The sequence below is a fragment of the Heliangelus exortis genome, chromosome 3, assembly GCF_036169615.1.
Source record: "Heliangelus exortis chromosome 3, bHelExo1.hap1, whole genome shotgun sequence".
In the NCBI taxonomy this organism is placed as follows: domain Eukaryota; kingdom Metazoa; phylum Chordata; class Aves; order Apodiformes; family Trochilidae; genus Heliangelus; species Heliangelus exortis.
Window position 1 is genome coordinate 78,789,772 of NC_092424.1, and position 26,299 is coordinate 78,816,070.

The 26,299-nt window shown below is 43.7% G+C and overlaps 1 protein-coding gene and 1 long non-coding RNA gene across 2 annotated transcripts in view; one reads left to right on the forward strand and one right to left on the reverse strand.

Annotated features, from left to right (window-relative positions):
• Positions 1 to 24,464, reverse strand: LOC139794991 (uncharacterized). Its single transcript, XR_011725340.1, has 7 exons — positions 24,324 to 24,464; positions 19,802 to 19,882; positions 15,757 to 15,877; positions 7,964 to 8,083; positions 3,888 to 3,995; positions 1,317 to 1,415; positions 1 to 80 (listed from the first exon to the last, which is right to left on the reverse strand). It is a non-coding gene; the product is annotated as an uncharacterized lncRNA (long non-coding RNA).
• Positions 20,254 to 26,299, forward strand: part of LOC139794990 (gamma-aminobutyric acid receptor subunit rho-1) — a 31,367-nt gene continuing 25,321 nt past the window's right edge. The window contains exon 1 of the mRNA XM_071741355.1: positions 20,254 to 20,560. Coding sequence (XP_071597456.1) covers positions 20,439 to 20,560 — 122 coding nt within the window. The 5' untranslated portion in view covers positions 20,254 to 20,438. The remainder of the gene's footprint in view (positions 20,561 to 26,299) is intronic.

A 26,299-nucleotide genomic window follows, 5' to 3' on the forward strand; every position in this document is an offset into this window, starting at 1 on the left:
TTTTGTCTTAGTTACCACTGAGTTCTTCAAATGTGTCCTCTGAACCAGTCAAGTTCAAAGAAAGTGGGTATCTCCCCTGCCTTATAAAGATAATCAGCCAGGTAATTCCCCCACATTATAATAATAGAATCTTAATGATATTTTAATATATAATTATATTTATATTCATATGTTTAACTCTAATGACAATTTAATTATATTAAATGTAGCCCAATAGCCAAAAACTGAGCGCTTGGCAATGAATAACTCCTCCTGGAAATAAAAAAAAAAAAAAGTCCTAGTGCTTTACTTTGCAATTTGTTTCTATTACATCTCCTGTTCCCTTAGGACTGAAATGGTGACAAAGACAGTCCTTTAGACCCTATCATCTTTGTACCAGCCCCGCCTAAAGTTTAAATGCTGGCTAATAAATATCTTGTGGGGAGGCTACCTTACTGGTGTTTTATAGGCATGTGTAGGTGACTGATAGAGATTTATTTCTGTTTCTACCAGACACAATTATACAGCCTATAAAACCATCAAGGGGAGTATTTTTCCATTACAGGAAAGTATCTTAGGCACCTCTTAGACTAGTTATTCATTAAAACAATAGATGAAACTTACAGAGGCAAATAAAACCAGGACATCTACTTCAGGCAGTGTGTACATTGTATTTTTTCTGTTTAAAGAGGAGAGAAGCCTGAAGCTTGAACAAATACTTGAAGTGTGGTATTGAAAATGTATTTCACCTTTGATCTCCCGTGGGTCCCAAGGGACTCCATGAGCACTGTCAAACTTCTAGTTGCAAGATCCAAGCAATGTTTCAAGAAATAGTGCTTGAAGCCAGGCTCTGAATACTCTTCTATGGACACAACCCAATCCTGTGAAGCACTGAGCATCTGGACAGTTAACCTGCTGGAGGATGGGATTTTTGGAAGTGCACAAGGGGCTTGGGCACATGAGGCCTAGTGAAGAATACACCTTATTTGAATAACCCTGTCCAGTTGTGAAGAGAGAAGATGTCAGCCCCTCTCCTTATGCATCTGGCTTTGTTGTACTTTTACTTACCTCTAACAAAATCTTGTTTTTGAAAGAAAGTAACTCTATTATTATCATATTACATTATCTGCAGTTAGCATATAACAAAGGAAGACACTGGGGCATATACTTATGTTAAATAGTGTACATATGTGAAACTGTTATGTCTTGTTTGTAAATTACCATTTATTATGCCCAAAACACTTACTATTTTGAACTGAAAAAAAAAAAAAAGTTTCTTACTGCCAGACAAGGGTGAAGAAATGAGGTACTGGCAAAAATTAATCTCTCACATTTACTTTCTGAAATAAGAGGTGTGAAGAAGTTTGCAAGAAAGGCTGATGCTAAGCTGGTTGTACAATGGGTACAAACCACTGTGCTGATCACTGCAATCAAACCTGGTAATAAAATAACAGATGGAAAGGGTGGAAAAGAGTCCATTTCATGGTGTGTACTTTAAAATGTGATTTTAATAATATTTGGTGATCTGTTACCTATGAGCTAATAGCCAGGAGGATAGGATTTGAATAAACACTTAATTTGCAATTGATCTTAAAAAAAAAAGCATCTCAAAAGGTAGAAGAAATGTAGCAGCAGTATGCAAGTTCTTTGAAGTATGGAAAGCTCCTTGGGAAAACTGAGCTGTTAATTACAGCTATAAGCTACAGAGACCTTTTCTGCAAACTGCAGCCCACAACTGAAGAAATTTTAATAATTACTTTACACTTAAAGGCACATTTTTAAAAGCCCAAATGTCAGGTATATATATCTCAATCTCCACTTGACTAGAACTTCTCATTTGATTCCCTCTTTGTGCCTTTGAAAAGATTGTCTCCACACTTACCAGTGGAAGATAAAACTGGTAAGATCCTGGCTGCCTGAGCTCAGCTATTATCCCTAATGCAGACAATGGGACTAAAGCAAATGTGCACAGGGAAGGCTGATACCCAGACCATGGAATAATAGCTATTGTCTGTCAGATTTCCACAATGGAAAGATTACAGCAAGGTACAGTCTAACTCGGTAAGATACTGCCTGCGGAAATTTGAAGAACAGAGGGGAAAAAAATAAAAAGGTATTTAAAAAAAAACAAAGACTTTAGCACTATTAAAACTAAAACGTAATCCAGTCTCACACTAAGCTGATTAATTCCTTTGCAAAAATGACATTTGAAATAATGTATCGGGGTCATTACTTTCCTGGCCAGAGGAATTACCTTTCCAGATGAAGCAGGAAGGATTTCACGGGCGATCCCCGTGCCTGTGGCAGCCCTGGGCAGAGGCCCCTCCACACCAACACAAGGAGATGTGCAGACCAAAGGTTCCTCTCACCTCCTGGCTCATCCTGCCAGCACCACAGAGAGGGGGCTGTGCCATCACCATGCCACAAATGGTGTCCCCCAGCCCTCTCTTTCCAAGGGACCCCTGAACCACCAAAGCCCTGCGTTGCTTGCTGCTCAGAGTAAGCAGCGAAGCTCTTAGTGGATAATTTGATGCTTGATTTTTAAGATTTCCTGCCTTTGAGAAAATGTGGCTCATTTTGGCCAGTTGTCCGAATTGGACTTCTCCCACAAGTCTTTTAGGGGTCTCTGAGTGTGGATCTGCACACCTGCAACCATAGAAATTAGCTTAGGGAAAGTGCCTGGCAACTCGATCTGTGCAAAATACATATAAATAATGTGAAAAAGATAGAAAAAGATTGTACTGCTTTACTTGTCACATAGATTTGTAGAAGAAAATTGTGTGTTTAGCTTAGAGGGGATTCAGAGAGGGAAATGAAAGGACAAGTTAATTGTAGTGACAGTTTGAGTTACTTGAACAAATGTATTTCGGGAAATGGGACAGAACATTAGAGCTGTAAAAATCTCTGGTCTCATGGCTCTTTCCATTTCTCCTAGATTTTTATTAGGGTCCAAATTAATTTCAACCATGAAATTTGAAAACTTTCTTATTAAGGCACATAATGACCACATTTTATAGGTACAGATAGGAGGAGAACCTTAGTGCTGGGCACAGGTTGTAATTGCAGCAGCCTCCAAGCAAAAATAGTGCTCTTTTTCATCTAGGGTTTCAGGAGCATGTCATTCCACAAAATGGGAAAGGCAGTGTTACTCAGCCATTAGGGAGAGGCAAGAGACAGGGAGCAGGACAAGGAAAAGACATTATCCTTTGCACCAAACAGTTGCCTTGGCATCTGATACACATTGTCAGGCAGCTTGGGTGTGGCACTGAGGAGGACTTTGTAAAGTGGTGTTGGGAGGAGAGGAAACTCCAGCTTGGGCCAGACCTGGAGACAGTAGCCAGCTGGGATGGTCTTTGCCTTAACCATCCCCCCCCAGGTGTGATGGTGACACAGACACAAGCTGCCACCCTGGGGAAAGTGACACAGAATGTTTCCTCAGGGCTTGGTCCCGTGTACTCTGCCTCTATGAGTCCCTTTCTTGCCGGGTCAGTGTCTGCTGCCTCAGACAGCTCTGATCTGCCTCAGGATTGTGCTCTGAAGGAAACATTTCTCTGAGGCTGAGGCTGGGGTCTCTTGCTTCAAAGGGCTGGTTAGTTTGGAGAGGAGCTGGTGTATAGCAAAGACAGCCAAAGAAAGGCTTGAAATGGGAGGCCCTGCTCATTACTTGGGGCCAAATACTCTGCCCCAGGCTTTTGGGCACCAAAAAAGTGTGCCCAAAAAGTGACAGAGGGAATTAAAACTGTGCAATTCAACTTTGAGCTGAACTGCTAAATGGAAATGGCCCTTGCTGCACTGCACTCCCCACCACTCACACTGAGTGAGCCCCCAGTCTCACTCCTTACAAAGCAGGAGCTCTGTGGGTGTTGTTCTTTACCTCACTAGCAGGCACAGGAATGCCTGGTACTCACCAGTGATGCTCCCCAGCAGCAATGCTGCCCATCAGCTCAGCCTCCCACAGAAAGGCTCTTCCCTTCTCCTGTCCTCCCTTGTGCAGTGCTTAGCAGGACATGGCTTCCCTGAAAAAGAGAAAAAAACAGGGAAAAGGAAAAAAAGTCCCCTCACAAATGTAAGTATTCTTGTGATTGTGCCAAAGGCAGCATTTTGCCAACCCATTAGCTGTTCCTCACTTCTCCAGCTTGTCATTAATCATGGCTGTAATATTTGCACTTTCTCTTCCTTAGTCCTCTGGCAGCTGATGTAAAAATTACAGCACATCAGTATCCTTCCCATGTCTCAGCTGGTGACAAAAGCCATGAAAACAGGTGACTAACAGGTCCCACGCAAACCATCTTTGTGCTGGTGCTCTGCCAAAGAAGGAAACTATTGAAGTTGTTGTACAAGTACAAACTCTACCTGTAAAATAATTTTCTTACTGTACTGTAATAAATAGTGGAAGCAGTTTAATTGGGAGGGGTGAAACAGCCTGGTACAAATGAAACAAAGCAATACTCTGATTTCACAGAGGAAGGAGCATCCTCAGAAAGATGTCAGAGGCTCACACTCACTGCAGGTATCAAGCAAAGAGGGTACATGTGTCTGGCATGCAGCTGTGAGGGGTCTGGCCCTACCAGCTGGAGGGCACAGGTCCAGGAGGACCCCCCCCAGTGCACCCAGGACTGGAGCAGCCACTCTGGAGGCACCTTAGGTCCAAAGTTTCGTTCCTCAGTCTCTCCATTCCATGCTGCCTGTCTTCCACCTAACCCCTAATATGTTTTTTATTGCTTCTGGGCATCTCCATTCCCAGTACAGAGGCAGCCTTGCAGCCCCAAGGTGTGCCCCAGGTCCCTGGCTCTGCTGGTTTGGAGCTGAGTGCCTTGATGTTCATTTCTAATGAGCCTTCAGACTGGCTGTCAGGCTCTGCTCAACACTGTGCCTGGTGTCATTTCCCAGCTGCCTCCATGACCCCGGGTGTGCCCAATGTGCAGGAAATGGACTCAAAGTCTTCTCATGCATTTGCTGCCAAGCAGACACCTCTCCAAGCATACCCTGGGGTCTACACTGGTCACTGTATCTGCTTCCCATAAGGCTGCAAGAGGAGATCAGCAATAACCAAGAAAAAAAAACACAGAAGAGGGAAAGAGGCTCAAAAATGTTTCTCCAGGGATGTTTCATTGAGACTCAGCCCAGCTCTTGCACTGACACCTTTCTGTCCAGGGAAGGGTAGACATGGTGTACATCCCCACCACCAGGACAAGGCCACTGTGCCAAGTGCTGCTGCAGTAGCCAGGAAAACTGGCCTAGATGGGCTGCGAGGTGGCCAGCCAGCTCCCTCACCCAAAGGCAGCATCTACTGCACTTAAATTATTCTTGACAGGTGCTCGTGCAGCCTGCTCTTGAAACCCTGCCATCCCATGGCCTCCTCAGGCACTTTATACCAGTAGTTAAGCAGGTATAAAATTAGGAAGTGTTCACTGCTAGCCAGGCTGCATACCCCTTGCTGTGACTTGGGTCTGTTACACCTTGTGCTACCTGCAGCAGATAGAAAGGAAAAATGTCCCTAAGTCTGTGCAGAAATCTATCAGGTTTCCTCTGCTCTTCATTTCTTTAGACTGGATGACCTCCACTCTCTCTGTTACCCTCCTAGAAGAGCCTCAGTTTGTTGACAAAAAATCCTCACAGAACCCTTACTTCAGTCAAGGCCGTACAGGCCCTGATTGCTTCCACCATTCCTTTCTGTGGAAGAAGCAGCATGGTTTGAGGTCGTAATTGGCTTCTTATTTCTCTTTTGGCCTAGATGTTTTTCAGCTATTTCATTAAATGTCTCATTATATCACACAGAGGTGATAACTCAGCCATGAGCCACATCTCTACCTTTTCCATCCCCCCCCTGCTAAGACTGCCTGGCAGCCCAAAAGTGACTAGTTTGGAACATTAACAAAAACTCTACAGGGCAACATAAATCCCTCTCTCCTAACTTTATCATCAATAAACTAATGCATCCCATACATGCACAGAAGTGCTCTTCCATGCCTTATGCATCACTGCACACTTTGGCTACTGCCATGGTGGCAAAGAATGCCAGACTCACCCCCTATACTCCCAAGGAGAACTTTCACAGGATGTCTCTCTTTTATCAGCTCCATTCTCCAGTGGGGAGGCTCTGATGAGCTGAGGCCACGTCCTGCAGCCAGGCAGTGGAGAGGCAGGAGGGAGGCTAAGGCTGAGCCCCCTGCCCTGCACACGCCTGGGCATTAAGGTGGAAAGCTGCGGCCTGTGCGTGTCTGAGATATGGATAAGTGCACTTTGATATTACATCTAATGTAATAAATCAGTTAAATGCCCCTAGCCCAGGGAGAGCAGCATGTTAATAAACAGTCGTTACCAGCAGCTGACAGTTGGTTGGCACAGATTAATTCCTAATGAAGAAAAAAACTCTTTATGTAATGTAATGCTTCTGGCTGGGGATCAAGGGTTGCAATCATCCACCCACAGCAGACCTTTAAATCCGGCTTTGTTCCACTGCAGGAAAAACAGACACACACATACACACACACACAAAAAAATCTGCTGTTTTTTTAAAGGTTATGATTCAGCCAGCGTCACTCGAATCCTAATTCCAGGAGTGCTGAGCTTGTTTTCTAAAGAGCACAATATGCTGCACCATATCCTGGTGATGCAGAAGTGGTGGAGAAGGCAGTATGGGGTGGGAGAGAGGCACCGTGCAGACCCTGTGCCCTGGAGATAGAGGAGATGGCCTTGCACAGCCCAAGGCATGCCAGGGCTCTCCTCTCTGACAGGATGATGCTGGCGCCCTGGCCACAGCCATGGGTGTTTGGGGCTGTCTGGTGGGTGTCAGGGGTGCTGGGTTGCATGGAGTCACCCAGGGAAGTGTGAGGGGAAGGGGTGCAACTATAGAGGGATGTGCTCGCCTGTGGGGATGGGGCTTTCACCTTCCTGCAGACACGGGGAAAATGGCTGTGAAAAGCAAGAGGTCAAACCCAGCTTTAGCAGCAGGGATTTTGGCAGAGGACTGTGCAGCTGCTCAGGCTCTGGCATCTGGTGCTGTGGCACACATGGAGGCTTTCACCTTTGCAGCCATCAGGAAGCTCCTGGGGCCTTTATTTCCACTTGCAAGAGAGCAATGTGTTTCTCACTGACTCACTTTCCTCTCCCTCCCTTAATATGCTCTTTGAGATGAGGCTTTAGGAGCTGATTCCTGGGCTCCTCTGCAGGTTTCTCTAGGCTGTGCCAGTGTCAGCCTTGCAGGGGGGTGTTACGGTCTGAGGTAATATTAAAATTTATTTTTGTTTTGGATCTGCGAAACGAAGTCCAACCGTAGAAAGGTTGGGTGCAAGCAGATTTTATTTGACAGTTGACACAGGCAAAAATATAGAGCCAGGCAAAAGAGGGAGAGAGGAAAAGAAGATATAAGAGAGAGAAGAAAGTGGTAAGAAAGAACGAGAGAGAAAAGTGGAGAAAAAGGGTAAGAAAATGGGAAGAATGAGAGAGACAGAGAGTCACCACCAGGGGTCCAGCTGTCTCACAAGGGGACTTACAGAGCCACCTGCACACACCCCAGCAGAGAGTCTGAAATACTCTCCCAAAGCCATGAGATCAAAACCAGAACTCACTGGAAGACCAAATCCACAGAAATTTCAATAAATTGTGTCAATACTTACTCTACAAGTAAAGAAGGAAAATTGCTGTGGGTATCTCGTGACCAAAGGGTACCGACTCAATAAAACTCACTTACACACAAGAAAGAGATTCATGCTTGTTAGGACTGGTTTTTTTACTATACTTAATTGTCCTCATGATCTGATAGAAATCTTTCTAATGATTTATTGGTGATCTCACAGAAAAATTTTGGAAGGAATTTTAAAGTTATGGCTTAAAGAAAGAATTACTCCATTTCATATTTTACTAATCTGTCTACGAGCATTTTGCACTTCACCGTATCCTGACTTACACAAAATAAATGTGCTTAAAGTAGGAGAAGCACCACAAGCCCTGACATGAGAATAGAAGAGAGTGAGACACGCACCTCCTGAGCAGTGTGAGTGAGTCCTCAGCAGGTAAAATGGCACTTCTCAGATGCTGAGCTTTTTGTTTGTCTCCTTTCCGTTTTGCCTCACTTTTCCAAGCTGCCGAAAGCAGATTATATCTGTAAGAAGTGTGAGAACAAAGTAAGCTCTGAGCAGGCAGAAGACTTCAAACAGGGAGAAACGCTGGCAGCAGAGATACTGTCATAGGCAGGGACTTCAAAAGAGTCCCAGCAGGTGATTAACTTTTCAAGTAATCAGCGCAGCTGGAGTGAGGCCCAGAGGCCACATGAGAGGGGCTGAGCAATGGTAGAACCAGAGGAAGTGGTCTGGAGTTACATCAGGGGAGGTTTGGAGTAGATTTGACTATGAAATTCTTTAGCAAGAGAGTAGTTTGGAGCTGGAATGGGCTGCCCAGGGAAGTGGTAGAATCACCATCCCTGGAAGTATTGGAAAAACATGGAGACAGCGTGCTTCAGGGCATGCTCTAGTGGGTGATGCAGATATTGATAAAGATATATTTTATTTGGGGGAGAGAGTATGTTGACAGTTGGACATGGTGATCTTAGAGGTCTTTTCCAACAATTCTGTGATTTCATGAACTCTGCTAATTTTTGTCCAGATGATTCCTTTGAATTTTTGCCCTTCGCCCTATAGGAATAGTGCTGTGCCCCTAAGATCTTCCCATCTGCCCCCTCTCTGAGCCTTTTTCACACAGGTTTTGTACCAGCATAGTCCATGAGCAGCTTTATGCTTCTCAGAACAAAGCAAAATCCAGCTTCTTTTTGCCCATGGGCTACTCTGTGTGTTCTGTAATGGAACTTGAAGGCCAAATTTATAACCAGCAAAAAAATTTGCCATGCCAACACAAAGTGCAATGAGATGAAAACATTTGGTTGGTTCTTGACATCAGAGATGGAGCAGCCCTGTTAGGTCATCTTAATCATGTCTCAAAAATGCTGAGTATTTTCTAATACTTTGTCTGCACTATGAAAGAATTTACTGTATAAGGGATGCCAGACAGGGAATTGTTAATGGCTGTTTTGGCTCTGGCACACTGGACGATGCTTTAATAAACAGAGAGATGAGCTCTTTCAAGGAGCTGCAGAAGTTATGTGAAAAAATGATGCACAGAATAATAACCACCATTTTTTACTTTCCTTTAGAAAGAAAGGCAAAAAAAGAACAGAAAAAGTTTTGCAGAAGTGCCAGCATATTCTTGGGCTGTGGGATTTTAAAAGAATTAAGTCTTTAAAAAAAGTTCACTGTTTTTTTTTTTTTTCAGTCTCAAAATATGCTGCTTTGGAAATATTTCTTCTCTAGTTTGGCTTTTGTTGGGTGTTTTTGTTTGTTTGTTTTGTGCTTTTAATTTCCTTGATCAGCCTTGCTATCAAAAGAAGCTAGGAAAATGAAGGGAGTGAACAAAAGAAGTTTGGAAGGCTTGCAGAAATCTTTTAATGGAGAGAGAAGATTCTGGGGTTTTCTTGCTCAGTTTTTTGTTTATTTGGTTGTTGGTTTTTTGGCTTTTTTAACAGTGGAGAAGCATCATTCTGCGGTCCCAGTTCTGGGGGGTAGTGTAGCACATCACAAACTGGCAGCTGATGATAATGTGTGTGCTGGAACTTTGTAGAGCAGTTCTTCCACATTTCCCTCTTCTGTTCCAGGCTCCCAGATATGTCTCCACCATTCCTTTTCCCCTCTGCCAGATATACAGTGATCCTGCCCAGGGTCCACTGTAGACTGGGGGCAGCAGGTTTGTCCCATAGGATTTCTTCTTATGCAAGGAAATCTTCAGTGCAATGGCCAAAAAGAAACACAACTCCTTCCTCTGTCACGATAGGCACAGGGGGGCAGAGCATCACCACGAAGGAGAACTCACAGCAGTGGGCACACTCAGGAACCCACTCAGACACCTCAAGCCTCTTGGGCACAGTTTGAAAAGTGTCCATGTTTGGAAAAACCCACGTTTTCTATAGTGATTGCAGGTTTGTAATCCATGGACAAATGTAATCTTGCCATATTTCCATTTCTGAGCATGGAAAACTAACCTTCTCCTCGTGTTAAAGATCAAAATTTAAGTATGATGGTAGGATATTCTTTCTTTTGGCAAGGGCATGTTGTTTTCCCAGACATGTTATGCTGTATGTATTCAGCAGAAAACTCAGTCATCATGTTCCTACATACTATGGACTAAATTTCTGGGGAGATTTATGCTTTTCCTGGACTATTTCTGGGCTGACATCAGCACTCTGTGCTGAAAAGCCATAAACTTGCAACTACACATGTCCACAGTCTGCTTTTTGGGTCCTTGCCCAGAGCATCTCAAACCACTGTCTCTATTTCTATTAGCCCTGCTCTGGATTTCTCTCTGAAATAATTACATTACCTTCCTTTAAAGATAAACCATTCCAATGCTATTAGTATCAAGCCTCTGATAATAAATTTGCTCTTGCCAGTGAGGGAGGGGAAAGGATTTGGACTAAGAAATCAGAGCCCATTTTCAAATGCTCGAGAGTTTACTGAAACTTCCACTCAGACCAAAGCCATAATCAAAACCATTGATGCAAGGCAGATTTCCATAACTATAGAGTCGTGTCTTCTGAAGAGGGAGGGGAGAGATAGATATATTTTATTTTAGTTTTTCTACACCTTTGGGTGAGTATTATCAACTGTGGGGTTTGCTCTGATTGCTCCCTTGAAGTGTTCAGTTACCCACCCATTAGGGTAGCTACCTGGATTTTTTTTATACTTCCCTCATCCTGGGCAGTTTTATGGGCAATGAGGGACCTTCCTTATCCTTTCCCTTCCCCAGAGAGTAAAAAAAGTGTTTGTTTCCTCTGAGATGCAAACACACACCAGCTTCCAGTCTCTTTTTCATTCTGGGGTAAACTCCTCTGATACTCCAGATTGCATGACCCTGAAAAGCCACACACCCTAAAGAAGAGTCTCCTGGTCATGTCTTGATTTAGTTCAATTTGGGGTTTTTTTTGTTGTGGTTTTTTGTTTTGGTTTTGTTTTTTCATGAAAAAGGTGATTCCTCTCCTTAGAAATAGTTTTTATGTTCCCTTTTAAGCCTACTTTCCATTCCTGCTCAGGGTGACCAACATCCAACCAGCCCCGAGCTGCCCTCAAAGCCCCCGCTACCCCCACCCCGTCCCACCCTGGCCCCTGGCGATGCTGCCGGTACTGCACGGTGCGAACATCCCTGCCAGGTCCCCCATCCGCTGGGAATACTCTTGTCAGGAAGCCGGGAAAAATAGCTGTGGAGCTGCTCGTCTCCAGCAGGTGGGAGCCTGCACTGCAATGCTGCTGCCTGCCCGGTACTGCTGCTTGCCCCGTGCTGCTGCACTGCTGCTGCCTGCACCACTGCCTGCACTTCTGCCTGCACCACTGCTTGCACTGCTGCCCACCTTACACACTTGCCTGCCTGCACTGCTGCCTGCTCACCACAAACTCCCTGCAGGAAAAAGACTGATGTGCAGAAAGCGATGATGTGAGGCCCCAGGACACTCATAGCAAAAGCTGTGTTACTGCTGTTTGTGCTTTTGTCTAGGCTTTCTTCTTTTATGGGTGTATCCAAACTGTTGTCAGCTCTACCACTCTGCTAGTGTGCTTAAAAGGAGGTGTACATCCCATTTTTTTTTTCTATTTTATCTGGGAACAGAGCCATTTAAGATAAACGTTGCTTCTTCTGTCTGTTCCCCCTCAGTCTGCTTCTGAGGCCTTCCTGAGGGACCTCCTGTGCCTGGTCCTGCTGGTGCTGTGCCTCATGCTCTCTCATACTCTCCAGTGTCTCCTTCCAGCAGCTTCCACATGTGACAGCTTTAGTGGGATGTGAGTGGATTCATACAACTGACATTGACCTGGATTAAAAGGGAAAAAAATAAACAATGGGAAAACATGTGGGGAAGTTTTCCCGACGCATCTTCTGCTCGCAGCATGCTGGTCAAGGCCTCTCTGACCTGCTAAGCTGGATGTCCCCTGCTCAATCACAGCTCCCAGGTCAGTGTGGGAAGCCCTGCATAACTGTGACAACACATTCAGGAGGCTTTGGTGCTTCCTGAGATGGATGTGGTGCTCAGGGACATGGCTCAGTGGTGGACTTGGCAGTGCTAGGTGCTAGGTTAGCAGCTGGACTTGATGGTCTTAAAGGTGTTTTCCAATTAAACAATTACATTATTCTATTCTGTGATCTATTCTCAGTCATGCTTGGCAAAAGCCAAGAGGCACAAGGAGAAAGCTGCTCATAGAGACTGTGGAAATTTCACCTTTGGCTATATGCAAAATTCAGCTGTACAGGCTGTTCACAAGCCTGGGCTAAGATGGATCTCCCAGGTTTAAGAGCAGAAAGTACCATCAAAACTTATAAAGTAGATAGCACGGGAAGACAAACCTATTCCTCACTGTATGCTCATCAGAAAAAAAGGCAAACATCAAACTTAAGGCTCAGCTCATACTAGTATAAAGTTCCAAATATTCTTGCAAACCCAAAGGAGTGGTGTCCCTGTACACACCATTTCAGCACAGAAATTCAAGGAATATTGTTGCTTGAGCTGCCCCTATCTGCAATCACATTCTAGTGTTAGCGAAAAAACACGAAATATCTCAGAACTGACTGAGCTGAAGATCCTGCAGAATGTTCACAGAGAAAAAGAAAATCTTCTGGACTTTTTTTGTGCCAAAAGGAAAAGGTTGTAGTGACTCCAATGAGGGGAAACATGTAGGAAGCCATTGGGGTGGGTGGCCGTGGGTATTCACCATATGAGATTCTGTCAGAAAAAAACAAGAATAGAAAGGTGGGAATTGCTGTCATTAGTCACATTTATTGACTCTGCACACTTAGAAAAAACACTTTACAAGCCCACGAGAAGCCCATCATGCAGGTCTCTGTATGCCAGCTACGTGCACTGGGCTCCCATCTTCCTCAACAGTAAGAGACAGCCTCTGCTGGAAAGCAAGACACCTGACTGACCTCAGACAAATACTTGATGCTAAAATCTACGGTTTCCCAGAAACACTTCCCCAGCATCCCCTGATGGGTTGCTTGGATGTAGCTGTCCCTGTTGCAGGTAAAATATTTGGACAGGAAAGCAACTCAGCTCCTTACATGCTTGGAGGTTCAGTCCAGAGGCTGCCAGAAGACTATATAGCTTGAAAATACATCTTTCAGCTGTCCTGTTCATGCTGAAGCCACATTCAGCTATTTTTCCGAGAAAATTCTCCAGTAATATCCAGAATTTCTCATCCTTGTCCTGAAGTTATGACCTGCATTCTTGACTGATACATATATAGTTTTGCAGTAAGCTGTTGTCAAATGACACCAGTAGTTCCTGGACCTTGTATTTCATTTACTCCTTGTCAGTTTTTCTGCTCTACTTCATGCCACTTCAGGATTACTCAAGAAGAGGTCTCTGTTCTATTCTTGCTTATTGACAAGAGCAGAACAGGATAAAGAACCAGTCTCTCTGGGGAGATAATTGAACTTTCTGATGAAGATTTGCTGTTTACAGTCATATTCAACATGGACGGTTTTATCCAGTTTTAAAATAGTTCATTTTTTATTATCTTGACTCTGTATTTATTGTTGCAGCCCTTTAAGCAAAATGACATGTTGGGCAACATTAAATGCTTTACAAAAGCCCATTGCGTCCCCGCTTCATTTCCTCCAGCAAACACATTTTAAATTAATCAAAAAAGGATTAGCTTGGAAAGATCTATTTTTCTTTAAAGCCATGCTAATTGACATTAATCAAATTACACACTAACTCTTTAGTTATTGAGTGTCATGTCAGCCATTCCAATATTTTGTCTGGGATCCATGTCAGTTTGAGGGCTGTAATTACTCCAGTTGCTCATTTAATCCCCTCTGAATATTGGCAGAAAGACTCTTTTATTAAGCACTTCTGCCTTCTCTGAATTGCTTTTGACACTTCTGTAGCTGCTATTCATACCTACGTTTGCTTTTGCCTCAAGGTGGCCCTGTTGGAGTCTTGGTGTCTGTGTATAAAGAATTTCTGACTCATCACCCTTCTTTTTTCTTCCCTTTTGTTGCTGTCTTTTGAAAAACATTTTGAATTATTTCTTGATCGACAGGCAGGGGCCCTTAGTGTATAAGTGATGAAATTCCCCACAGGGAGGGAGGTGATGCAGATGGGCTGGGACAGCAGTGGAGGAAACAGGGAACCCCATTTTAGCTAGGGTTGTATGTGTAAGAAATGTATTAATTGGAAAAAGGGCAATGATGTGTGCCAGCTCAGAGGCCTAAAGACCAGAATCTAGTAGTTAGAATGAAATCAGTCCCTAATTTCTATTCAGTCTTAATGGTCTCATGCTTTTTAGTGCTGGATCTTCCAACCAGAGCTAAACACCTTTTAAGGGAGCAGTCTCTCCTGGTAAACCAGTGGAGTGTGTGCTCTGAGGATTAGGAGATACAGGGGGGCACCAGAGGAATCCTTAACACCCATAGCACCCCATGTCTGCCTCCTCTAGTATACCTGCTAGTAGCAGACAAAATACTTTCCCACAGGCACCAGTGTGAACAGTTCATTACTTTAACAGAGCCCTCTTAAACTTCTCACAGCACAGTATCCTTCTACAAGCATCTTTTTTATCTTTTATTTATCTTTTACTTTTTAAAGACTCTTTCTCCAGTTCTCATAGCAGAACCTGCGTGCAAAAGGCCTGGTGCCCCACGGCCCAGTGCACACAAAGCCCCCTAATCCAGCTAACACAGCTCTGGGAAACTGCAGAACAGCCTGAAACAAAAGGCCAGGGCTCAGCACGCAAGGCACATAATCTCCCAGGCAGAGTGCAAGGCCACGTAAAGACACTTTTGAACTCAAATACGTCTCCACGGGCACAATGACAAGAAACAATCAGTGGACAAAGACAGCCCTAAGGAAAGGTCTCTAATGAAACCTGAGTGGTAATAAAGATGTGCCTCATTTCAGCAGTGAGAAAGAGCAGATGAATGCATTAGGCTTGAAGCACTGCAATTCACTCAAGCACATTGTTTGCTGCAACCTTTCAGGTTTCTGCCCAGTGCAGGCTTGGCCTATTTCCCTTGTCTTTCATACAGTGCACAATCCATTTAGGGATTTATAGCGGCTTAGAGGCACATGTACAGTGCCTTGCCTCTGTCTGATTTTTATTCTGTGATAAGAAGGCTTGGGGGTCATGTATTCATCAGCACTTGACTCCGCCCTGCCCTTCGTGTTGCCTGGAAATCTAATTATTTGTTAGTGTTTATGATTTCTTGAGGTCCAAGAACATGTGAACCTGCTGTGATGTGATAATATAGGCAAGGGGTGCAGGAGAGACCAAAGAGGAGCAGGGACAAAGGAGGGCAAAGAGGGACAAAGAAAAAAATGTGATAATAAAGCAAAAGAGCTATTTGCTGTGAAATCCTTGGTGAGTATTAGGTGGTATGACTCCCACCCTTGTGCATGCTTATGCCAGGTTATACATTAATGTTTAATAAAAGTAAAATCTTCCTGTTGAGACATTCCCCCCTGTCCCACTCTGGCCAGCAGCTCCTGGTCTCTGTCTCCACAAACACAATGTATTTGTCTACTGTGCCTGCAGAAGAAATATTATCTTCTTTCTGCATGGGCTTCTTCAATTTTAAAGTTTTCCTCCCCTCAGTGTAAATACATTTATTCACATTTCTCACATCCTCTGAACTCCCTGGAGTGTTTGATTTCAAGTCTTGCAGAGAGCAGAGCTATGAGTGTTAGGAATTGTCACCATCTCTGCTGACATTACCACAGTGAAACTCAGTGGATATGCAACTTACCCTCAGGTTGTTCAAATTTTGTTCCTCATCTGTACTAATACCCTCCGTGGAGATGCTCCTGTATCCAACAAGCATGTAGGATCCAGCTGACATATTTCACCTTATGTAGTGTAAGTGTCTCCTGTGAACATGCCAAAGGGTGGAAGAACACTTGTTAAACAGGAGTGTGAGTAATGGATTCAAAAAGCCCACTAACTTCTAGTTAAGTCTGATTTTTAAAGTCTCTGACAGTACACGTGACTAAAGGCACTAGAGAAGTAGAAAATTATAGTCTGACAATGTGTCCTGGAGACAGGGAGTGCTATTTCCTGGCCACAGCTGTGTGATATAACAAAAAAGGCATTTACAAATACATTAACAACAGAAAGATAGTCCCCTTTATTGGACGCAGGGAGAACATTGCTATCAAGAATGAGGAAAAGGTTTGGGTACTGGATGCTATTTTTGCCTCAGTCTTTAACAGCCAGACCCATTATCCTCAGGGTATTCAAACTCCTGATAGAGATGGAGAGCAACAGCAGCCCCCCATAATCTGCAGGAAGCAGTTTGATAACCTTCTATGCCACCTGGACATTCACAAGTCTAAGGGCCAGATGGAAGTCACCCAAGAGTGCTGATGGAGCTTGCCAAGCCACTCTCCATCATCCATCAAAAATCCTGGTTAACAGGGGAGGTGCCAGATGACTGGAGGCTTGCCAACATGACACCCATCTAAAGGCCAAAAGGAAGATCTGGGGCCTGTCAGCCTGACCTCGGTACTGGGGAAGATCATGGAGCAGTTCATCTTGGGTACACTCATATGACAACTGCAGGACAGTGGTGAGATCAGACCCAGCCAGCATGGATTCATAAAAGGCAGGTCCTGCTTGGCCAACTTGATCTCTTTTTATGACCAGGTGACCCAACTTGTGGATGAGGGAAAGGCTGTGGATCTCATCTATCTGCACTTCAGTGAGACCTTTGACACCAGCCCCCACAGCATTCTTCTGGAGAAACTTGTAGCCCATTGAGGAAGGTGGACTATTCAGTGGATTAAAAACTGACTGGTTTGTCTGGGCCCAAAGAGTTATGATAAGGAGAGTTAAATCCAGCCAGTGGCTGTCACAAGCCACAAGCTCAGTATTGGGTCCAGTTCTGTTTAAGACTTTTATCAATTATTTAGACCAGGGGACAGAGGGCACCCTCAGCAAGTTTCCAGATGACATTAAATTGAGCAGGAATGTTGATATGCTCAAGGACAAGAAGGCACTGCAGAGAGATCTGGACAGGTTAGATTGAAGACCTGAGGTCAACAGTATGAGGTTTAACAAGTCCAAGTGCCAGGTCCTGCATTTTGGTCACAATAACCCCAAGCAATGCTACATCCTTCGGGAAGAGTGGCTGGAAAGCAGCCTGGTGGAGAAGAATCTGGGAGTCCTGGTGAATGTCTGGATGAACATGAGCCAGGAGTTTGCCCAGGTGGCCAAGAAGGCCAGTGTCATCCTGGCTTGTATCAAAGCCAATGTGTCCAGCAGGAGCAGGGAAGTGATCGTGCCCTTGTACTTGGCCCTGGTGAGGCCACAGCTTGAGTGTTGTGTTCAGTTCTGGGTGCCATAGAACAAGAAAGACACTGAGGTCTGGGAGTATGTCCAGAGGAGAACTATGAGGCTGGTGAGGACCAACTGAGGCACCTGGGGTTACTTAGTCTGAAGAAGAGAAGGCTCAGGGAAGGTCTTATTGCTCTCTACCTGAAGGGAAGTTGTAGAGAGGTGTGAGTTGGTCTCTCCTCCCAAGTAACTAGTGATAGGATGAGAGGAAGTGGGTGTAAGTTGTACCAGAGGAGGTTTAGGTTAGATATTAGGAAAAATTGCTTTATTGAAAGAGTGGTGAGGGATTGGAATGGGCTGCCCAAGGGGGTAGTAGACTCACCATCCCTGGAGATGTTCAGAAAGAGTTTAGTTGTGGTACTTCGGGATATGGTTTGGTGGTTGTGGTGGTTGGATTGTGGTTGGACTCAGTGATCTTGTAGGCCTTTTCCAACCTTAATGATTCTATGATTTCTGAATGAAACAGCTGCACAGGGGAAATAACTTTCCAGTAGTCAAACAGCATCTCATCAGTTATGTGGGTACCCTTGTACTTCTCTAGCTACTGAAGATGTAAATCACAACAGATGGGCTCTCTTACGTGTGGTTGCTGCAGCCTAATTACAGCTCCAGGAGTATTTATATGGTGTCTACCATGTATTACTTCACTATTTGGAGCTTTGGGTAATTAATTAATTTGGGTAATTAATTAAGCAAAAGAAGCTTTTTGGGTTCATGATTTGATGGGAGTGACAGGCACACAGCATTTTGCCTTGCCCTCTTGGATTCTGAAAGTACCCTTGGTTTCCTAAGGTGGCTCATGTGAATGTTCAAGGCAAAAAAAGTCTTAGTTTTCTCTTCTCAGTGTGCTCTCATTTTGGAGGGAGATGGGTTATATGTAGAATTTGCAAAGCTTGACACTTTCTTGCATGTTGGTAGTGAGTCATGGGTCAACACTCCTGAAGTAAAGGAAGATAAAACAAACTAAAGGTAGCAATGTTTTGCATCAATCCTACCAGTATTTCATCAAGATCATGCTTATGGCAATGTCAAGCTTCCCTAAGTCTACTGCTTCTCTCCAAGCTGTGAAGTCTGTCAGCCTATCAGGGGAAGAAATTAAGCTTGTTCAGCATGTTTTTTCTTGGTGAGCCTGTGTCTGTCCCTCATCCAGTCATTTTCTTGCAGGAGTTTATATGCTATCTGACAATTTGTTCTGACAATGGAAAACCAGCATTTTTTAACTAATTGTTCATTTTTAAACTTTTCTATGAACAATGATGCAAAAAAAGGGAAACTTAAGACATTTTTTGGCATTCTCTATATCTTCTCCTAGTAAATTCCCTGTTAGTCAGAAGATGAATGCTTCCCTCTTCTCATGTGTACCAAGGGATTTCCACATTTTCTGGGGCAGCTAAGTGGATTCATAGTTATCCAACACTTGTCAACCCTCATTGCTCTCAGGAAGCAATCTGGTATAGAGGCAAGGGACAAGCATTTTTAAAAAATGTGTATGACGTAAAAAAAATGTGTTCCAAAGAGAAAAAAAAAGTATCTTTGATGAAAGATGTGATAAAATGTTGTGTGGATTATTGCAAAGACTGAGAAGAGTGTATCTAATAGCACCACAGATGAAAAGAACAGATATTAAGGTACTTCTTATCATCCTTGAGAAGGATACATGAATCAGTGGAGACTGAATGCAGACAATTTTCAAAGATATGAGGGGTACAATTTCTTCAAGCAGCAGCAGCAGTCAACCATTGCAACAAACTGCTGGTGACTGATTGCCCACCCCTTGAAGCCTGCTTGACATTACGTAGGGAGTCCAATTAAATAACGAAAATTAAATCATTAAATTAAATCTTGGTTGGTGGATTGATATTTCAGTGGCTTTTTATGTGTTGTTTCTGTGGATCCCAGGGCAGTGTAAAGGTTCACTGAAGTCAAGAAAGCTATGGGAACTCAGACCAGGTAAAGATTGGCTTCCCAGGTTTTTTTAGAAAAGGCTTTTGTGAAAGCTGATGGTGACTTGAGGAACTGGTGTAAAATAGAAATCCATGGGTAGCAAGAAGAGGAAGAAGAGCTTTCTCAGCAAGGCGATGGGACAAGGCTGATGGGGTCTGCAAAGCATGGGGCAAGGTCTCCATGATCAGGTGCAAATGGGACCAGAGCTGCAAGACCTTGAGGGGGGGAGGCAGAGAGGAGAAAAGTAAACATGGAGCTGTGGGTTATGCAGAGAGGGGGTGAGCTACACTGAGATGGACAATGGGACTGGCTCAACCACATGTTTCTGCCCATACTGTTTTATTTTCTTTAGTATCAATGAGGATGAGCCACATGAGACCCAGAACACCAGGTCCCTGATCTCTCCTGCAGCCCTGGCATTTGCTGCTCTGCTTCAGCAGGGTCCCTCCAAAGAGCTCTGTGCAGAAAGGAAGAGCTATCTCCCCCATCCTCTCCCCCCACACCAGGATACCCACCAGAGACCCTGCTAAGCTGAGCACTGAGGTACATGGCACAAGTCCTGGAAGCACAGACCACTCCAGCCACAGGACCATTGCCTGTTAAAGTAACACAGAAAAACACACAGGGTCAAAGCACTGTCTGAATGGAAATGAAGACTCTTTGCTGGAAGCTGATGCACATTAATATCTTTTTCATTCTTCTGCAATGCTTGTAAGAAATATAGCAAATTGCTACACAGATAAGTTTATTGATTAAAGAATGAGTGATGACACCTGCCTGACCAACTGCATTGCTTCAGATAACCAGGCAGAAATACAAATATGCCATTTCCCACAGGTACTTGAAAACAGTTGTTTAAACCAATTAATAAAATAACCTGTTTGGATAAAAAAAAAATAATTGTTCTCTGAGAATACATGAATTCAACACTGACAGAAAATCCCTGCCATCTGACGTAGAGGGATTTATAGGTTTAGTGGAAATTGCTTTCCCCACTGTCCAGATTAAATACTGCAGGATGATTTTTTGTATGAGTAAACATCCTTCCAATAACGATCAGACCGATAATGTCTTAAAAGGAGGAACAGGATCTACATTTTGGTCTTATTCTTCTTGTATGGACTATTTCTGGATACAGAACCTTCAGGTAACATGTTGACTGTCCATAAAATGCATTTTAGCATCTTCCTGCTGTTGTGGGGATGGGTTTTATCCACTGAATGCAGAGCCCACCGACAAGGAAAAGAAATATATGAGGTATACAAAAAAGGCAGGTGAGTCTCTCTCTCTCTCTTTTTTTTTTTTTTACATTCAAATATATACATTTTGGACAAATGTAATGTTTAAGGTGAATGATTAACAGATGATCGGAGTTTGCATTTGCAGATTGTGATCTCTCAGTCTTATTTTTGTTGCTGTTTTTGACAATGAATAAGTTTTAATGTATGCTCTACAGTGAAAAGAAATTCTCCCTTAGATAAAAAATAATTAAAATTGTGAGGTATCTCATGCTTTGAAATTGTGCAAAAAAAGAGAATAATTTGCTTAAATTTATTGTGGTTAAAAGGTGGTAGAGTATTTACATGAAAGTGGAGTGGAAATTTCGGTCTATGAGCACTGTTGCCTTCATCAAAGATAAGATTGACATGAGATATTAAATTAATATATTCAGAATTTATTTCAATATTCCAACCCAGTTGTTTTATAGACCTTTTGAGAGGGGAAAAATATAATTCTCTCTGCAAACTTCAAGGCTATGGTCAGTTATCAGAGGAAGCAGAAAGAACATTCGGTATATTGAATTAAGATATTAAAAATTATTTTAAATATTGCATGATTTTCTCCTTCTCTCTCTTTCTCTCAAAAAGGTTATATGGCATTTTTCTCCCACTATCTTGTAGACAGTGATTTTAGGAGGTTTTGAGCTGAGGAAGGTTTTTTGCTACAACTGAGTTCTGATTACTTGTATTTGGGGAATATCTGGAACTTTGTATAAGGATTTTTATACTCAGGCATATAACAAGGTAAATCTGGAGCAAGAAGTCCTTCAGGTTTTTTGAAGGATATAGCTGATATGTTTAGATTGCTGTTCAAATGTTGCATATTTCTGCTTGTGACAGACTGAACTTCTGTTATTTTGGGTTATCTATATTTACTCTTCCTATTCTGTAATGACTCTGTATCAGCATCAACTCTGTAAAGTGTAGGAATGGAAATGCAGGAATGTCACAGCCATGCAGATTTGAAACCAGTCAGCCTTCAGAAAAAAATGGTTGAAAGGTGGAAGGGAAGAATTATAGACTCACAGGAAACATAGAGACTTTTTGGTTTTCCTTGTAGCTAGTCAGGGCTACATTACAGAGTAATTCCAGTGTCCTGGTTGGCACCTGGGGGGGTCCAAGAACCATTTTATACCTAGGGAATGGCTTTAGCAGGGACACCACCTTTGTGGAGGTGTAGCTGGCAAAATGGATTCAGGGGATCTGTTCATGATCAGCCCCCAGGGGATGCATTTCCAGAGACAGGATGATTTCAGGACAGCCATAAAACCTCTTATTTATTTATTTTTGTTTTTATTTTTTATATATAATATATAATTTTTTATATATAATTTTTTATATTTATTGAAGCTTCCTGACAGTGGCAGCAGAGGTGATGTGCTGCCTGTAGCAAAATAAAGGGCTGAGAAGCAAGGTACCACCATTTGAGCTGAAAAGCATCCAGCAGCAGGGGCACAGCCATGTTCAGTGAAAATTCCTGCTGCACTAAATGCTTAACAGTGTCAGGGCAATCAAGTGACACCATAACAAATGACAACAGAAAAAAGAATGTTAGAATATGTTAAAATTCACTTTGCTTAGGAACTGTATCTTCACCTGTGCTTTGTACATACGGTGTAGTTGGGCTGGGACAAGCACATCAAAAAGCCCCTAAGTATTTGTGGTTTTGAGAAGCTGGGTCCACTGACCTCCCAGAACACCCACACTGTCCTGGGAAGTTATTTCTGGCCTACTTCTGTCTCAATAGATCAGTGGGGATGCTGAAGAGGGCTGGTGGGGAGGGAGGACCACTTCTGGTGCATGGTCATAGTGTTGTCCACCAGCAGTGTGGTGCTCAGTACAGTGCTCAATTTCACCTGTGGTGGGATAGGCCATGAGAGACCAATGGTTTTAACAGCCTGATAATTTGAAAGGTCAAAAAGGACAATCATGGTCATGCATCTGATTTCCTCCTGACCTCAAGCAAAAAAGCCTTCTGTATAAATTGTATGCCAATCCCCTAATTTCTGGTAATTACCTACAATTTCAGATAAACAGAATAGGATTGCAAGTAGCTTTTAACTTCAACTCTCCAGTTATTTTCTCCTATTCTGTGCTAGCTTGTCTCTTCTTCATCAAAATGGATCAAGCCCCCTCTTCATCTCCTCTTCAATTTATTAAAAAGCGTAAGCTCACATTTCTCAGTGTAGGATGTTTGACTTGACTCAGTCATTTTCTTGTTTTCCTCTGCCCCCTCAGTGCTTTTTGAGGATTGGCATCAGGACTGAGTGCAGTGTTTGCACAGCCCTCACATAGGTGGTGTAGAGAGTTACTTCCTTTGACCTCCTGGGACTGTGGTTGTGGCCTCCATTGCAGTCCAGCAATGGGAGATCATGTTTGCCCAACATGTCTGGGCACCTCTGTATGGCAGGACACCCTGCCTTAGATGTACAGCCAGTCCTCTTTGTGCTCACATATAGTTCCCTATACATTAAGAGGATGAGGAAGTTTTGAAGTGGACATGGTTCCTTTGCATTTCGGTTAAACTCAAGGCATTTTTTAATCATAGAATTAGATCCTGGAAGCAAAACAGAGCAAGGAGGCATGCTATATAACACCAGGAAAAAGTCTGCAGTGAAGATTGCTCCTGAACATTTTGTTATTGGCTCTTTTTTCCCTCCATTCAAGACTCAGACTCAGGCCTGTATATCCATTAAACAGAAAAAGTTGTAGCAGTTGACTTTGTTACTCTTCTTCAGGCACTGCCATCTCTTGCTCCATAAATCTCTTCACTGCCACCTTTGTTTTCTGAAGAGACCCACATGCCTCACTAGAATTTGATGGGGAAAATCTATTTGAAGTGTAAAAGGCTGGTTCCACAGCACCACAAGATACTCCGGGTGGCTTGATTTGCATTCGTGGCCTTTCTAGCCTCCAGAAACCTCTTTTAGGGGCACAAGACCATCTGCTTGCCCCACTGCCAGGGCTCAGTGCCAGTCACCGGTGTTGGCAGGCAGTGCAGGCACCTGCCTCAGAGCCCCTGTCACCATGGGTGTGCTGCCAGCATCCTGCTGTCCCTGACAGGCCTGTCCACCCTTGCTCCTGATTCTCATGGTGCAGCTGACGAAGGAAATACGCAGGCTTTTAGCTTGATTCTTCAGGTGGTGCCACTCTGCAAATGTCAGTTTCTACCAAAGAGATTTGCTTGCTCTGAACTCTGCATCCAAATAAAAGCTCCCCTTTTACTCAGCCATTTTCAGCTCCAGGGCTTGTCCTCTCACCTATCCAAATCCACAGTCTTGGCAATCCTGATATGGTGAGGGATACACTGCAGGTATCCTGAAGTAGCCATTCTACTATGAGATAGAACAACCTTGAGGAAGGGTGATCAGGCAGGCATGCTTTTACCCATGAGATATGAGCCACATGCATGCACCACAGTCTCTTGAGGACTGGGTTTGCATTAGAGGAATTTTGCTAAAGGTCCCAAAAAATGCCTGAAATAGAGCTGATGAGGTGTTGGGACACAGTACAGAGTGTGATGAGAAAATGGCCAAGAAGTGTAGGTCAAAGTATGCATATAGTCACAATGAAAGTAGGAAAACAGCTTTATTTTATGGGACTTACTACTAAGCCCTCCAATATTGTAATTCACCGTAAAAATGTCTGTGTGCCAGTCAAAGGCTCTACTACTTATTTTTGCTAATCTCCAGGACAAATCACCTCAAAGGCATTTCACTTCAAAGAGCAGCAATATAAAAAATAAAACCTTTCTCACCTTGCAGACCTGTTTGCAGTTTGCAGTCAACCATGTGCAAATCCTGTAGGGTTTGCAAGGCTTTTTACTCCTGCTATATCCACGGTGTCAAAACTCTTTCAGGAAGGAGCTGAGATCTGGAGCACTGGCAGCAGGGCTGTCTGCTGCCAGCCCCTTGGAAAGCCACCAAGCTGCATGGAGGTCTCTAGAAGAGTACAAAGGAACACTACAAGTCACAACACTGTTATGCCAACAAAAGGGCCAACGCCTGTGTTGCTAATTAGACTTGCAAAATCTGCTAGAGAGGATGAGCAGTAGGAAAAGAACTGGCCTGGAGCTGAGCCCAGGTTGTTCTGCCAGAGATAACTGCCAAGGGGGGAAAAAAGTCTCTTTTAGCACTAAAATCTCCCTGGACAGCATCATAACCACCTTTCAGACAGACAACTCTGCTGAAGATGTTTTGCTGTACAAGATTTGCAGATGATGTTTTTTTAATCTCAGCTAAGAGACCCTCTTCATGTTTTCAGTCGTGTCCCTACCACCTTCCTGGCTGTGTTATCATCATTTTACCTCACTGTGGTCTCCAAATAGCAACTCGTTTTCTACTCCTGTAGAGCTCCTTGTCCGTGTTTCTGTCAGTAAGAACTATCTTTTATAGCAGTTAAATGACATCATCTACAGTAAACCTGGGCTTGTTACTACCTTTCATGGCCAGACATCTTGACCACATTTTCAGATGTTATTACAAGTAGTGACACTCCTGTTAAGTCATGGAAGCCACCCTGTGTAGTTATGGCCGTGGTACTTTCCTGGTCCTTTTTCAAGGACGTACTGCATCGTACTGCACATTTGCAACACTACATTTACCTTCCCTTGCTTTTGTTGAGTTTGGATGTCTGTGTTGTCAGCTCCTTCATACCCTGGCCATGTTGTGTATGAGCTCTCTGCACTCTGTAAATCACCCATAGCTATCCTGGTACCCTCACTGAGGCTGCTTGCTACAAGCAGGGCGGTTCCTATCCTCTTACCCTCCAAATGCTGTCTCTGACCTTATAAATGAATCCCTAACAGATTTCTTCCTTTACTTCCCAGTAACCTTAAGCTGTTCTCTTGTCCTGGAGTTTTGCTCTTGTGTCTTCAGGACTGATCCTGAAAGCGTTTATCTGCATGAAAAAGTCTTACCAACACAAGCTGCCTTCAGATCAGACTTTCAGAGGGCATGATAAGCCCACAAAACACCCCTTGAAAGCATTGCCTGTAGGAGCACATGACCAACAGGGAGCAAGATCCAGTGGAGCTCTGAGCACCCACAGCTCCCAAGACACTGCTTTTTAATATCAGCAGTTTGCATTGTGCCTTGACACCATATAGACATGAAGCTGGAGCCTCTCCATCTCCCCTGTTGGTAACTTGCCTTCCTCTTTCCTCCTTTCACCTCCATTGCCTTCACTCCTATTCTTCCCCCCATTCAAGTTTCTTCTCTTCTCTATCTTGCTCTGTCACTTTTTCATCCCAGAGTTTCTCTTCCCTCTGCTTCAGCTGCCTCATTTGTTTGACCCTAGGCACAGTCATTTCCCCTGTAACACAGCTCTGCTAGATTTTCTCCAGTCACTTTTAACTCTGTATTAGCCTGTAACTTCCTCCTCTCCTCTCCTCTCCTCTCCTCTCCTCTCCTCTCCTCTCCTCTCCTCTCCTCTCCTCTCCTCTCCTCTCCTCTCCTCTCCTCTCCTCTCCTCTCCTCTCCTCTCCTCTCCTCTCCTCTCCTCTCCTCTCCTCTCCTCTCCTCTCCTCTCCTCTCCTCTCCTCTCCTCTCCTCTCCTCTCCTCTCCTCTCCTCTCCTCTCCTCTCCTCTCCTCTCCTCTCCTCTCCTCTCCTCTCCTCTCCTCTCCTCTCCTCTCCACTGTTGCTGCTGCCTGCCCTTTTCTTCTGTCCAAGTCTTCGTTTTCTTTACCTTGTTATATTTTAACTTATTATTTTTTATTGTTGCTTTGCTATTC